The sequence below is a fragment of the Fragaria vesca genome, linkage group LG1, assembly GCF_000184155.1.
Source record: "Fragaria vesca subsp. vesca linkage group LG1, FraVesHawaii_1.0, whole genome shotgun sequence".
Taxonomy (NCBI): Eukaryota; Viridiplantae; Streptophyta; class Magnoliopsida; order Rosales; family Rosaceae; genus Fragaria; species Fragaria vesca.
In genome coordinates, this window is record NC_020491.1 from 2,238,786 (window position 1) to 2,254,002 (window position 15,217).

The 15,217-nt window shown below is 41.0% G+C and overlaps 1 protein-coding gene and 1 pseudogene across 2 annotated transcripts; one reads left to right on the top strand and one right to left on the bottom strand.

The window, feature by feature from the left end:
* The first annotated feature begins 1,064 nt into the window (after positions 1–1,064).
* LOC101295264 (homeobox protein knotted-1-like 3-like) lies at positions 1,065–3,229 on the top strand. The gene is made up of 6 exons (XM_004287183.1): positions 1,065–1,542; positions 1,717–1,837; positions 2,206–2,396; positions 2,480–2,611; positions 2,702–2,838; positions 2,941–3,229. The coding sequence occupies exons 1-6, from the start codon at positions 1,153–1,155 to the stop codon at positions 2,942–2,944; spliced, it is 975 nt and encodes a 324-aa protein (XP_004287231.1). The 5' UTR covers positions 1,065–1,152; the 3' UTR covers positions 2,945–3,229.
* Positions 3,230–4,679: 1,450 nt separating this feature from the next.
* On the bottom strand, positions 4,680–9,820 carry LOC101305797 (annotated as a pseudogene). Its single transcript, XR_183815.1, has 10 exons — positions 9,339–9,820; positions 6,757–9,281; positions 6,506–6,664; positions 6,307–6,348; positions 6,038–6,219; positions 5,777–5,940; positions 5,529–5,676; positions 5,240–5,362; positions 5,050–5,137; positions 4,680–4,940 (listed from the first exon to the last, which is right to left on the bottom strand). The product of XR_183815.1 is annotated as an uncharacterized LOC101305797 (transcript).
* Positions 9,821–15,217: the final 5,397 nt, after the last annotated feature.

Here is a 15,217-nt window from a genome sequence, read left to right on the forward strand (position 1 = left end):
AGACACATTTGGTTCCACTGTGCACGTCTTGCCCTTTCTAGCTTGCCAGTAGCCACCACTTGCACAGCTCCTGCATTATCCTCATCATCCATCCCATCTTCTTTTTTACAATCTAAAAGCGACATGCATCTAATGAGGAAAACATGTAAAAACTCCAACTCTTGGGGCAATTAGTTCCCCTCACGGGTTCTCTAATTAACCTCCATGTTTGAGACATTAGACATCTTAAATATAGAGTCGTCGAGTCTATATAAAAGAAACTCAACGTACATGTGGTTTATTATAAATAAGCTTCGTAATGCAAGTAAAATATAAAATGAGAATCGTACAATGTCTTATAAACGAGTTATGAAACTCAAATGAGCATCGTTCACGTGTAAATAATTATTTTAGATGCTTTAATGACAATAAATCATTCACACTAGTTACATTTCTCCGTCATTTTCTTAAGACGTACATATGGCTCAATCGGTAAATAAGTAGTATGATAGTGTTAATTTGGCTTCGTAAGGCAAGTAAAATGTAAAATACATTTAGGAGAGTCGCACAATGTCTTATAAACGATTTAAAAAAAAACACAAATAAGAATCGATCACATGTGAATAGTCTTTGTAGATGTTGTAACGACAATAAACCTTTTCATGCGTATGACATTTCTCCGTCATATTCCAAACACCTACATATGGCTATATATGGCTATATAGGTAGGTAAGAAACATCGCATTGAGATAACATAACCGAAAAATCTAATCAGACACAGAGGACAATGGTGCCCCTGAGAAACTCACCCACCAGTCCACACTATCAAGTATGAACAATGCCCCTAAGTCTACAACAGCAACAGTAGAATCTAAAGAAACTCATCAATTATCAATCTTTGACTCTTTGTCTTATTACCTATGTCATCTCCTCCACGTGTCGACCTATCTCGACCGTCCGATCCTTCTTCCTCCCTCCTCCTCGGTACCGGCGTCAGCCAGTCATCATCATCATCACTCTCTCAACTCAGAAACCAAAGTCTTCTCGTCTCCCTCCTCTCTCTCTCTCTCTCTCTCTCTCTCTCTCCCAAAAAAGAGCTTTGCGTTTTCCTCAAGAACTAGAAAAAGCGCTTCTCTTTTCAGCTGAAACACAAAACCCCTCAAAGTCTCAAACATGGCTTTCCACCACCACCACCAAACCCCTCACGAAATGGCCTTCCACGGCTCCTTCCCGGACACCCAACAACCCCCTCAGCTCGCCCCCACGTGGCTCAACGCGCCGCCGTTCCGCTCCTCGCCGTCCGGGAAAAGCGGCGAGGAGGACGGCGAGGATGAGATGGAGGGCGAGAGCGGGAGGTTCAAAGCCGACATAGTGGGACACCCTCTGTACGAACAGTTGGTCTCCGCACACGTGTCGTGCCTGAGGATCGCCACGCCGGTCGACCAGCTGCCGAAGATCGACGAGCAGCTCGTGCAGTCGCAGCGCGTGGTGGACAAGTACTCGGCGATGAGAGCCAACGGCGAGTTCGGAGTCCTGGATGAGAAAGAACTTGACATGTTCATGGTTAGAGACTTAAACTTAGTTTCACTTCAATCTATGACAACGTCTTTGGTCGTACTATTCTTCAAATTTGTGACCCCTTTACAGTTTAGCCCTTCAAATTGTTTGTAATCTTAATGTTGGACAAATATTTTGAGGTTTGATGCTAAAGATCAGTGCTTTGTTTGGTGTTTGTAGACAAACTATGTTCTGTTGCTGTGTTCCTTCAAAGAACAACTGCAGCAACATGTTCGAGTTCATGCCATGGAAGCAGTCATGGCTTGTTGGGAGCTTGAGCAATCTCTACAAAGCTTGACAGGTGATTTTTCTCCAAGAATTTACTTCGGTGAAAAATGGGAGTAACTTTTTTTTTGTTCTTGTGCTTGGAATTCAAATCATACAACTTTTTATCACTGTTATGGTTCTGTTTTTGAGTGCTAAGATCATAGACACCAACTACTGGTTATGAGTCATGACTTTTATCTCATAAAAAAAGAGAAGCAAGGCGTGCAATTAGTTACAGTAACTTAAAGTCTCTTTTCAGTAGATTATTCTTGTTTGAATAGTGCCTATAGGTTTCCACTTCTTGTTTGATCTTTATACTATTATGCGTTCTACAGCAGATTAGTGTTTAGAGTTTATGAATGACTTAGTTAGTAACGGTTTAATTATGATGTGAAAACACAGGTGTGTCAACGGCTGAGGGCACAGGGGCTACAATGTCTGATGATGATGAACAATTCGACGGTGACATTAGCTCATATGATGCAAGTTTAGATGGACATGACACCATGGGATTTGGTCCTCTCATGCCAACTGAAAGTGAGAGGTCTCTGATGGAGCGTGTAAGGCAAGAATTGAAGCATGAACTGAAACAGGTATAGTTTGATCCACACTACACATTTGTGTACTGTTAATGCAAGATTCTAGGTGGTGTATAACATGTGGTGCATATTCTCAGGGCTACAAGGAAAAGATTGTTGACATTCGAGAGGAAATTCTGCGTAAGAGAAGAGCAGGGAAACTTCCTGGTGACACCACTTCTGTGTTGAAAGCTTGGTGGCAAACACATTCCAAATGGCCTTACCCAACTGTGAGTTTACACTTCCAACCATGTATAATAATCAATCCCCTTTTATAGCTTAATAAGAAATTAACCCTCTTTTTCTTTTGCTACGAATAGGAGGAAGACAAAGCGAGGCTGGTGCAGGAAACAGGGTTGCAATTGAAGCAGATCAATAACTGGTTCATCAATCAAAGAAAAAGGAATTGGCACAGCAACCTCTCCACAACTTCTGTTTTGAAGAGCAAGCGCAAGAGGTAGAAAAATTGCACACTTTAATTGTTGTTATTGCTGTTCAGGTTTTTTTATCTAGACCTTGTATATAAATCTTTTCCCCATTGTTATGAAAAGTAATGCAGGTGATGGCAACAGTCAACGACTCAAGTAACCGACACTTTTAACTAATGGAAAGATGGAATTCTAGCATCAGAAATGGGCTCATATTTAGTTTTAAGTTTATTTCTAGTACAGTAAAACGTTAGACCAGTCTATGGTGCTGCCGCCTCATGCCCTCAATCACTTCCGAGTCTGGCACCATTCTAATACCACCACCATCTCATCAAATGTTTAAGTATGTAACAGGAAGTTCAGGAACAAACTCAAAGGAGGCTGTCTTTGGGTCTAGATAGAGTTTTTGACTTTTTGTAAGCTAAGAACCTCTACATTTCAATGTTTGCTTTCTGTGTTTGGTTTCTATGGATGAGAATGGTTATAATATAGTTTATAGATGTTTCATATATTAGGGTTTTCTGTTTTCTTTATCAACATTTCACAGCCTTGTATCCAATACCGGCATGCCCGTGATTTGAACTGGAAATTTTTCATCCTATATTTACAACCGAGAGAAGACTACATACTGTTCTGTATCACATACAGAACACAATCATTCAACAATGAAGAAAATAAAGAATGACAACCGGCCTAATTCTAATCTAGCCTTCAGAGTCTACAGAAGCATATACATCAACTATTGATGATCAACCGGACCCTGCTGAGAAATAACACTCGAAGGAGCTGCAAACCTTGCTGCAAAATCAGCAACCGGATTCTCCCCATCTCTACCATCACTGCCATTATCAAAATTGAGATTATAGCTATCCATATCATACTGGAACCTATTCTTCGGCTTCTGTTTCTTCCACAACCTCACTTTTTGCTTCCTACACCCCCTGCAATATGCACCAATCTTCCTAACCAAATTCTTCCACTTTGGCCCTCCATAAACCACCGTAGACTCCCTAGCCTTGTTCAGCTCCTTCCTCCACCATGTCACCTCCTTAGTGCTACTGTTACATCCTCCCAACAGAAGCTTGCCTTCATTCTCGCTGCTGCTTTGCTTCCATGGAAACTTGAAAACCCCGAAACAGCCATGACAACAAGCCGGGGCTTCTTCTTCGTATGCATCCATCTCTACTTCTCCTTGATCATGGCCATTACTCTCGCTCAAGAGGTTGAAGGGTGTCTCATGAAGTATGGTAACGTTTTCTTGGGATGGAACTCATGGAAGGACCTTAAATGTACATGGGGAATTGTTTTCTTTGTTAAGTTGTTTATACCTTGGTAGGAAACTTCCCAAACCTATGCGGGTAAGGAAAGATGTTAGAAACCAAACAAAATGAGAATTCCTGGTTCAGGTGCTACGCGGTGTCGTATACGCTCTGGGATTCCTGTTTTTGGTACGTAAAATACCATGAAGTTTGGTATTATCAGTTAAGCAGTTGCTTTTCTTAAGCACACGAATTTTCAAGCACCAAGTTTTGTGTAGTTGTTTGACTAAAGAAACGAACCTTCTGCGTGTGATAAATGAAAAGAAATTCCATACAAAAACTATGTTAGGGAGTTACTTCCATATGCGAAAATTGAGTTCTGGTGTTGAACAAAGCGATGAAACCAACAGAGAGCATACAACCAATCCAATCCTCATATTCTTGTATATTTATCTTGAAACGTGATAGAAAACACTTGATTCAAAGGTAAACCGTCATAACCTAACAAAGTTGACTACTTATAAGATCTGTAAAGTTCTGTAAAACAATGAAACAAATCTTTCCTATCACATTAAAACAAAGACATCCTCCAATAGCCCGCAACAAGGGGGATAGACAGCTGAGATGATCAGGCAATGTCTGGCATGGATATCACTTTTGAACCTGAGGCTGCGTCGAGGGCGGTTGCTGCTGTGCTTGGCCTTGTACTTTAGGAGGAATCTTTGCAGCCATAGCACGTAATTGGTTTGCAATCTCAGTGAAGTTCAGTCTCTCAGATGGCTCTGCTGACCAGCATCTCTCCATCAATGATTTCCACTCTGGATCACAAGACTCAGGGATTGGTGGCCGCAATGTATTGCTCACAATACCGCCTGCAATTACATGTGAATAGCTCGCTTTCAATATCTCTCACTCCCAGTAAATCATATATAGGAATCAAGGATGTTTACAAAAATAAAAAGTTATTAAGCAGTAGATCACCTATGATAGCCCCATAGTGCAAGTCCCCGTATGGTTCTTCTCCAGTGAGGAGCTCCCACAGTACGATACCAAAAGAAAACACATCAACCTAATGTTCCCAAAGAGAAAAGAGGTCAATAAGACCACCTAAGGGACAACCATGTGTCATAACATATTTCAACAGTTAAAAGTAAAAATGACTAACACAAACCTTCTCAGAGACAAGGCTACTACTACCATTCAAAAGTTCAGGTGCCATCCAAGGAAGTGTTCCTCGCACGCCACCAGAGATCAGTGTCTGACATTTCACCTTTGATAGGCCCAAATCACCAACCTAATAGAAGCAGACATGTGAATATTAGTTTTCAGTTAAATGTGAATGCCGTCTCATAAATACACTATTAGATTATGTTACTAGATCACTGTTTGAATGGCATGTAGAAATTTTTGCTGCAAATAAAACCAATTGGAATGTGAGGAAGAGTGCTCCAGTCACTTGCCTTGCAAATCGGGCGGTGTGGATCTCGAAGATTGACCAGTAAATTGTCACTTTTCAAATCAAAGTGCACTATATTCTTTCCATGCAGGTACTCCATTCCAAATGCCACATCCATTGCAATCAATAGGCGTTTGCGCTTGTCCAGACTCCTGTGTTATTTACCTTAGAGTCAGCTCCTTATTATAATGGCAACTAAATGCGGACTATTGCATCCATTAAAAATTAATTCACACGAAACAAAGCCATTACTTCTCATTCTTCTGCAACGCATTTCTAAGGGAACCATTAACCATAAACTCTGTCACGGTTGCCACAGAACCTCCTGGGCCATCAAGTACAACACCATAAAAAGCTACCACATTTGGGTGGTGCAAGTCAGCCAGATTGATGGCCTCATTCCAGAAATCGTTTCTCTGATAAATTACATAAACCAAAATACAGAGCCCAGTAAGTGATACATTAATGAATAAAATTAGTAAATTATGAAAACATGTGACTGAGAAGACAAACCATGCGCTCCTGTTCTGAAGGCTTCCCAGCAAAACACCTATCGTTGATTCGTTTGATTGCAACATCAGTGCCCCTCCACTTTCCATGATAGACTGTACCAAATGTTCCAGAACCTAATTCTCTGAGCTCTTCAAGGTCATCATTCTTAATAATCTACCAAAAACAGTAAGAAATCACATCCATGGCACAATTTAATAACAGCAGATCACATTTAGGAAACATAGAACACAAGTTTTAACCTGCAGCCGGCCGATGCCATCTGATACTGGAAACCCCAAATTTGGCTTCTCTGGACATTTGGTCTTGACGTCCTGAAACAGAAAACAAAAATTAGAAAGCTGGAGCTAGAGAAAGACTGGAATTAAATGTTATGCATGAGTATGAAATTCAGAAATGCAAGTGAAATATTAATGCACATCCTCAAAAACAGATGAATTCCTAAAACTACCTCAACGCTATGCTGCATACTTGAAACGCTGATTTGACCTTCATCTTGGTTGGAATCATATGCAGACTCATTTTTGTCATTAAAAACCGGATTTGACAGTGAAGATGACTTAAAAACTGAGGCAGCTACACCCTCAGCAACAGCTTGAAGGTCTTGCTTAATCTGTTCCTCTGCTGATCCTATGACCAAAAGAAATAAGACAATTATTATGATCTCCAATCAACCAACTAATAAATGAATAAAGAAAAATATAGAAAGACCTTTGCCTGACCTTTGGAAGACTGGGCATGATCTGGATTAAGATCCTTGTTCAAATTACCCAGTGGCTGACCTCCATCCTCCAATTGCATTTCTGTATTTAGTTCTGCACCATTGCCACCAAAGAGATCTCTATTTGTACAGGGTTCCTTTTTCAATTGTATTTTGGTAGGTATAGGAGGCGGAAGATGAGTGTCATGGCGCAAATTCCAAGGATCCTGATCGCTGAATAGTGAGTTTGAAGAGTCTTGGACATCAACTGTTATCATAGGTGGAGAGAAAGAAGATGGCATGTTACCATTCAAGGTAACAACTTCAACATCAGTATGTACCATGTTGGGATGCAATCTCAAGTTCTCGTTTCTCCTTTCAGCAGGAGGTTGAGTTCTGGTAGGTAGAGGGGTGGACACAACAGGGTTTCCATAATGGAATGCATGAGAATCCACAGGGAATCCAATTCTTGATTGCTGATAAGATTCAGGATTTCCCCACACAGGTGGTTGTGGTGTTTCATTGATTTCTACTGGTTGTGTAGTATGGACTTGTGGGGCTCCAGTAGTGTAAGAAGCTAGTACTTCAGTTGGAACAAACTGATTCTTGTCTAAGGTATTCTCTACAGGTAACTCCCTTCCTGCAAGTTGTGGTGGTTGTTGATCATAGCTGTCTTCCCTTCTAGGTGTTTCAATAGGTGACTTAGCATGCTCATTTTTAACATAAACCTCTGACGGGCTTATCCTGATTGTTTCCATCATCTCTTCTTTTGGAAATTTATTAAAGTATACTTGCGGAGACTCGCGAACCAGGTCTGAAGTTTGAACATTCAGGGCTCCAGTAAGTGGAACTTCTTGATTAACTGGAGTGTTAACCAAATCTTCATGTTTAACATGATACTGGGCTGGGGCAGCCCTCCTCATGACGCCCTGGGGAGCTGATATCATTGGATGATCCGCTTGATGAAGATAATTTCTCTCCTCATATATGCACTCAGAAGAATTCTGCACTATCCCTGCGCCATCTGAATGTGATGTTCCAAGAGGATCTACCAGGCCTTGGACTCTGGGTCGAATATCAACTCCCTGCCCTAAATTACCTTCCCCCAATGCTCCACTTACCAACACCCTGTTTGTTGGCTGAGGTCTCCAGTTTTCCTCAAGAAGAAGACCATGGTAATTTGAATCTGAATCAGATACAGGACTCGCACCACCATCGCGCTGACCCTGTACTGGTACCGGGTCAGAATGTGCATGAGGCAAAGCCTTCTGACACATAAAGCAGTCTTCCAACCTGTTGGATTTCTCAGGATACATTACCTGTTGGTGCGATACCAAACCATCACGATACATCACATGCTCCTGTGGTGTAATCTGATGCCAACCATAAGCACCTCCTGGTGCTGGTGAGGGGACCTGAACCTGATATGTATTATAGCTTTGTTCAGCGGGAAGCTGGACAACTCTGGGACAAAAGGCACTTTCATCCACATAATGATGATCCAATCGAGTCTGTTGGGGTTGCATCAATGGCTGAAGTACATTTGGTCTCATATTAACATGAGAAGATGGACTCATTGTCATATGCACAGCAGGAACAAAATGATGTGAGGTCATGCCAGCACCACTATCACGGAATTGTTGTTGGGTATAGACAGGACCAGCAGTCCCAAACAGGTGATTGTTTGGGAATCCCATATGGGGAGGAAGCTGGTGAGGGCTAACATAAGCTTGCAGATATGGAGAAGTTGACTGAATGTCAATTCCAGGTTGCTGCAACCCCAGTTGCTGCTGTGATACTGTAACAGGAGCAGTCCTTTCAAACTCAACCTCAGGGGGGGAATATGATGTTTGGGGAGGCCCAGTCTTAACCACATTAATGCCTGATGGAATAGTAGAAACCACTGCAGGATTTGGATCTGGAAAACCCAATCTTGTACCAGTGTCCTGAGAGTTTGTCAAATCTCCTTTAGGGGATAACTTGTCCCCCTGGCTAGGAACGGAACTATCAACAACATCAATTCCACTATAATCAGAATTTTGAGTTGAAGTTGCACTTGTTATACTCTCCCTCCTCATGATACCACTACCAACCCCATCCGAAATCCCATTCACAGCATCAACATATCTCTGGCCACTCTCATTTAAATCCCCATACTTTACAGAACCATATGTATCAAGGTCTGAAGCAGAAAAAAGAAATACCCTCAATTTTGCTGACCCATCTGGAGATTTCTCCACCAACTTCTCATACTCATCCTTCATATTGTCAAGATCATCAGCACATGAAACTGACACTAGTGCATCAAGATCCTCGTCGGGTAGCTGATACTTGATAACCACAGATTGCCCATACGAATCCACCATTTTCTGCACTAGCTCGTTCAGGTTCACATCTCTCCGAACACTAATAATCCTTGTATGTCCTCCAACATATCTCAACATCCCATCACTTGGTCTGGGCAAAATCTTGCCTCCAAAACTGCACAGCAGCTTTATTTTCTTCCCTGACACAGAATCATCTCCACCATCATCACTGGCTTGATCACTCCGATTTCCCATATTAGGACTATAAGCATACCCAGACATCGAATCACTACCTGACTGATCAGCAATATTGCCCTTACTGCCTAAATTGGTACTATAACCAAACCGAGCTGACATATCACTAACACCCTGATCCATACCATTACCAACAACCATATTCCCCATATTCGAACTACACACATAAGGCCCAGCTCCAGCTGTAGCAGGAGAGCTCACAAGATCAACAGCATTCCCAACAACCCTACTCCCCAAATTAGGACTGTAACCGATTCCAACTCCCATCGCAGGGCTCACACCCTGATGCCCCACCGTCACAGGCATCCTCGGCCCCCATGTGGACACCGGATTCCCATACCCTAAACCAACATACCCCGCCTCCGAAACCGGCCCAGGGTAATACATAGGACTACTACCTTGAGCCAAATTGGGTATAAACCCAGCTGAAGTAGCCAATGCAATGCGGGGGGGCTCCTCAGCCACAGACCTCGCTACATTTAAAGGCCTCAAATCTTGGGGAACCGAATTTTGATCAAACGTCATATCTAGAAAACCAATACACAAATTTCGAATCAAAGCCCTGTAAATTTTTTCAATCCTAAACACTAAAAACAGAGGATCAAACACAACAAAGCTCACATCTTTGCTTCCACAATCTTAATATCACTACCAACCCAAGTCATATTCCACCAAACTAGTCTTAAATTTCACATCTTTACACCAAAACAGGGCTAAGCTAAACACAGAGATATCAAATTTGCAAATTGCAATACACAAAGAGAGAAACAGAGAGAGAGTACCTGATTGAAACGACGTCGTAGAATGAGAGAGAGAGAGAGAGAGAGAGAGAGAGAGAGAGAGAGAGATAGAGACGACTCTGAGTCGGTGATCAAGCTGTGACAGTGACAAGCGTCCCCCTCAGGGCCTCGTCACTTTTGGGTTTTGTCTCTAAAGATCAAAATTTTGAATCATCTACAAGATTTCTGGAGGTGGGTTTGAAATTTTTCTCGGGAAAAAAAGGAAGGGAGAAATAGAAAGTGTGAACGTGAGAGAATAGAAAGAAGGAGAATTTTAGGTTTTTAGAAAGATTTGTTTTGTTTTGTTTTGGGTTTGAGAGAAGAGAAGGGAGGAGAGGGGAGGAGGAGGAGGGTGGTGGTGAGGACTGAGGACAAGGCACGTGGATGGTTTCATGCAAGATTGTGATTCGGAGTCAAAAAAGTGTTGTGTGGGGGGTGGGGGGGTTTGTGTCATTGTGTGTCAAGAACTTGGGGAGGAAGGTCTTGATTCTCAGATGGTGACAAGTTTGTGGGACTGAAATACTTTTGGTTTAAGGTTTGGTCACATTATCTTTTATAGACAATTTTCTTTTTTGGGGAGGTGATGTCAATATTGGATTGAGACACTGTTCATGAGGGCAAATGTTCATTAGGGTCTGAGCTTGTGTGTGTTTGGTGTGATGATGGTGTGATTTTGGATCATAATTCATGAGCCACAATATCCAACTATTTATTGTGATGATTATGAGTTCATGATGAAAGATGCAAAGGGTTTTACAAAAGAAAAGAGATTGAGAATCGGTTTCATAAGTGCTGAAACTTTACTCATAGCACTAAAATTAAGGGTATACTCAAAATTATGAAATTTTATAATGATATGTTTGTCGTGACATCAAAATAACGTGTACGTTATAAATTTTATTTTGAGATGAGTTTCTTTTTTAATTTAGATGGTGTTTTGAAAATTGTAATTTTTAATTTGCTATGTTATTGTGTGTTGTGTTCGTCGAAACATTATCTAATAATAGACAAGCTACAAAATGCAATTCGTTTTGACTCAATAAGCTCATGTTCATTAAAAGAACGATCGAGTAGAGGTTGTAAACAACTCCTATCTTTGTGAACAAACCGACTTGAATATGTTCATAGTTGGCTCCTCATCTAAAAGATGGATATAATAGTTCATTTGAGGATTGGGGTGGCAAGAAAAGAAACACTATATGGCAAAGACAGAGAGGAAGTGCACTAGAAATATCTCACACACACCTTCATCACCAAGAAACATCCTAGAGCCTATTTGTCCAAGTATATCATTTGGGGTCCAATGCAACACTTGATCTGATTGGACAAGGAAAGAAGATCATTTGAAATTTGAATGCTCAACCCTTTTGTTAGCAAAGTCACAATTAATAAACAAACTCCATTAGAAAAGGGTAAAGACATAAACAATACCCAGCAAAACTTTGTTGGGAGATGATGAAGCAGAATCTTGTTTGTTTTGAGTAGTATATAACCAGAGAATACAAAATGCCCTGAGAAGCAACACTTCTTCGAGTGAGAATGGGAGACAAAACTCTTCTACTTGAAGTTTTATAATTGATAACCAAATCATATAGTTAATCCTTAGATTAAACCAAAAACGTCATCACGCGTTCTACTTCTTTATTGAGAAACTTGGAAAGTTAGTTTTGATAGACTGAAAGATAAGAAAGGTAGTTATGCTTGCACAACAAAATTGACATCCAACTCTCACTTTCTTATGTTGTTTCTGTTAAGTTAGGCTAGAATCTGAAGAGAATCGCCCAGAATCTGAGAAAAGAACAAAAGGCAGAAGATAGCTAGAATCACCCAGAATCGTAAAGGTTGGTTATAAAATAAGAATTCAAAGTAAATACTAAACGCTGGACATTAGGAGTCTTTGAACTTCAATTATATTGTATATAGCTGCATTAATATATGACATGCCTATTAGTTACACCATACCCAGTAATGCCAACAGTGATGGAAGCCCATATTATGAGAATAAAAGGCACATACCACCAGTTAACTCTAATCTTCGTTTTCTATGAGAAGCAAGAGCTTTGATAGTTCATCATCTGATCATCACCCTTGCGTAACCTGTACAGTAGTGTACGTCTTGCATCCAAAAGCAGGAGCTCCTTGTAGCCTGGTAGAACTCTGTAGTTGATCGAGTTTCGGGTTTTATTTTGCAGGACATGAAAAGCCTTCTTAGACCAATGAAGGATCTGAGCAATGCAAGCTGGGAAGGATGTGCATCATATGCTAACTTAGGTTATTACTTACCTTATTCTTGTATATGCTACGTACTTCTATTCTAATTAGGTTTATCACTTGGGATCTTGACCGTTAGGTTTATCACTAGGTTTCATGCAAGATTGTGACTTTGAGTCAATTAGAGGTGTTGCGTACGTGGGGGATTTGTGTTTGTGGGACTCAAAATCTTTGATCAAGGTTTAGTCACATTATCTCGAGGATGCATGGCATAATGGAAGCCCATATTTTTAGTTACACCATACTCAGTAATGCCAACAAATTAAGATGGGACTCATGGGAGTCCATATAATCAAAATGAAGGGCAGCACTGCTTCTTCGTTTTGTAGTCGAGCAACTACCACCCACTTCTTCAGATAATACCACCAGATAACCACTATCTTGGCTCCGTCGCATCGAAAATTTCTAATCCAAAAGCCCTAGTTTTGGAGACTTGAAGCGTGACTTTGCTGCCGGACACGAAGTTGAAAAGACCTAACTAATGTTCTAGGGGATACATCCCTTGTTAAGGATCTCTTCTTGCGAATTCTCTACACCAAATCTCTTAAACCGTGCCTAAAACCAAACATGAAACATGGCTTAAATCACAGTCGCATATAAGAGGTAACTAATTATGCAATGATAACCTCACCAGAGGAACATTTTCAGTGAATAATTTACAGAGATTTTTAACATGCAGATCAAGAAAGGTTACGTAATGTACGTTTATATACAGCACCAATATTGTATAAACAGTGAAACACAATTAGCCTAGTCAAACAATCAATATCGAATACTCCTCCAATCCCTCAGGCGGAGATTAAATTAGCTACAAGCGGTTATCTCCTTGGACGCCGGAGAAGCGGCCGCAGCGGACTCCTTCGGCGGGGAATGTGGCAACCTCGCCGAGAAGTTCCTGAGAGGAAAGCCGCCGTCATCCTCGTTAGGGTCCTCATGATCAAAGTTGAGGGCGTAACTCAGCTCGTCGTATTTGAAGTCCCCGGAGTGCCTCCTCCCACTACTGTGGCGCCCCATGCGGCCAATGGCCTTGCGACACTTGTCCTTGAGCTCGGAGAACTCATGGTGATGGTGAGAGCGCGCCGATTTCGGGGTGGAGAGGGAGGCGTCGGAGGGACGTAGGAGGCCTAAGTCATCCCGGTTGTGGCCGCTGGCGCTGTAGCCATGTGGGGTCGTGGGGGCGGTGATGGAGCCGTGGCTGTGGTTGTGTTGGTGGTGGGATTTATTGTCTTTGAAGCAAGGGAGAATACAAAGAGAAGAACGTAGCTTTTTCCTGAGGCCGCTAGGAGAAGTTGGGCCCGGCGTCACTATCCGTAGGTCCATTTTCCGGTCTCTATTACCGGTGACGTTGGTGATGGCACGGATGCAACAGTACAATGGTATTTTCAAGTTGAGGGATGGTGGCGGATGTTGTTTTTGGTGGTGGAGTGGTGGTGGTCGTGGTTTTGAGGTGTAGTAATTGGGAGGGTTTGGAGGAAATGACGGGTGAAGATTTTGTGAAGGCCCGGATTCGTGGGGATGCTCAGAGGTTATCGCTCTTTCACCCAAATTAAGCAAAAATGTAAATTTAATAGTTTATTATGAAAATTTAAAGTCAGATATGGGCAGGGCTGTATGTTGCTTATTATACAAGTAACAATTGGGCTTGTAGATTTTTTTTCGAACAAGAATTAGGCTTGTAGTTAAGCCCAATTAGTTTTCACTAGGGTTTTTTTTACCTCAGTTGCTTGGAAAATGCGCACACCTCTTATAAATACCTACATCAGCCAAAGCCTTAGTTACACTGTAGATATTCACAGAGGCAAACTGCAAGGCAGTCGTTTTTATCAGCCAGATTAGGGTTCATATATTTCTTTATACAAAGAGATGAATGTTGAGAACAAGAGGGTTAACAATATGTAAATCCCTCTCTCGCTCTCTACAGTCACTCTTTGTATGAAGTGATGCACTGAATCCCTCTATAATCCCTTTGGGCACTTAGTTTTGCAACTGCTTGGATCAGATCTCACTCCATTGTTGTAGTTACATCGATCAGCTGAGTTCATGATAGCCTTGTCGATCTTGGTGGTTAATTTTTTTTTTTTTTTTTTCAGTGAATATGAGGGTCCTTTGTATGAGTTGTCTTGTATAGATCTTATACATGTCTATGTCTTGTTTAAGTTCCGGCAATCCGGTTAACGATTTCCAGTCTCATTTTGTTTCATATTAATGTGTTATTGATTTCTTAATCCTTGAACTTCTCTCAATGCTTTTTCTGTAGAGCTACCACATGCTAACTGATTGCACTACAAAAGAAATAGGATATTGCCAATTGCGATATGTTTCAGATGATCTAACGTTGCATTTGGTTTTTGGTTTCCTGATGATATTTCAGTGCACTGAGGCCCATTTGGTTGGCAGGAAACAAAAAAAAGAGATATGACTGGAAATTGACTCTCTCATAAAACTTGAATTCAATTACTTTGTCAAGGGTGGTATAACTGGTATTTCAATTCCATTCCCACTGTCAAAGCCACAATTACATAAATTATCCTCTCATAAATTTAAATGTTGTACGTATTTGGAAATTATAAAGGGGCATTATTGAAAAATATAACTTTGTATTTCATTATAATGACGTACCAAACATTACAATAGGAATTAATATACTTGATTCTATCATTTAATTTCCAATATAACCCAAACACCTACATGAAAATACCAAAACATATTCCATTCTATATCTGTTTGAAAAAGAAAATAAACTCATTTCCTATTTTTACTTTCCTGCATAAATTCATTTCCTATTTTTACTTTCCTACGGGGCCTCGAAGCATTTTCAATCTCAAAGGAAATGACGGATGGTGGCGTGGTCGTGGTTTTAGAGGTGTAGTAA

Bases quoted from the DNA above. Each gene is read 5' to 3' on its own strand.
- LOC101295264 (XM_004287183.1), top strand. From the start codon at position 1,153: ATGGCTTTCCACCACCACCACCAAACCCCTCACGAAATGGCCTTCCAC. The intron at 1,543-1,716 runs GTTAGAGACTTA...TGGTGTTTGTAG, and splicing joins AAGAACTTGACATGTTCATG to ACAAACTATGTTCTGTTGCT. The intron at 1,838-2,205 runs GTGATTTTTCTC...GTGAAAACACAG, and splicing joins ATCTCTACAAAGCTTGACAG to GTGTGTCAACGGCTGAGGGC.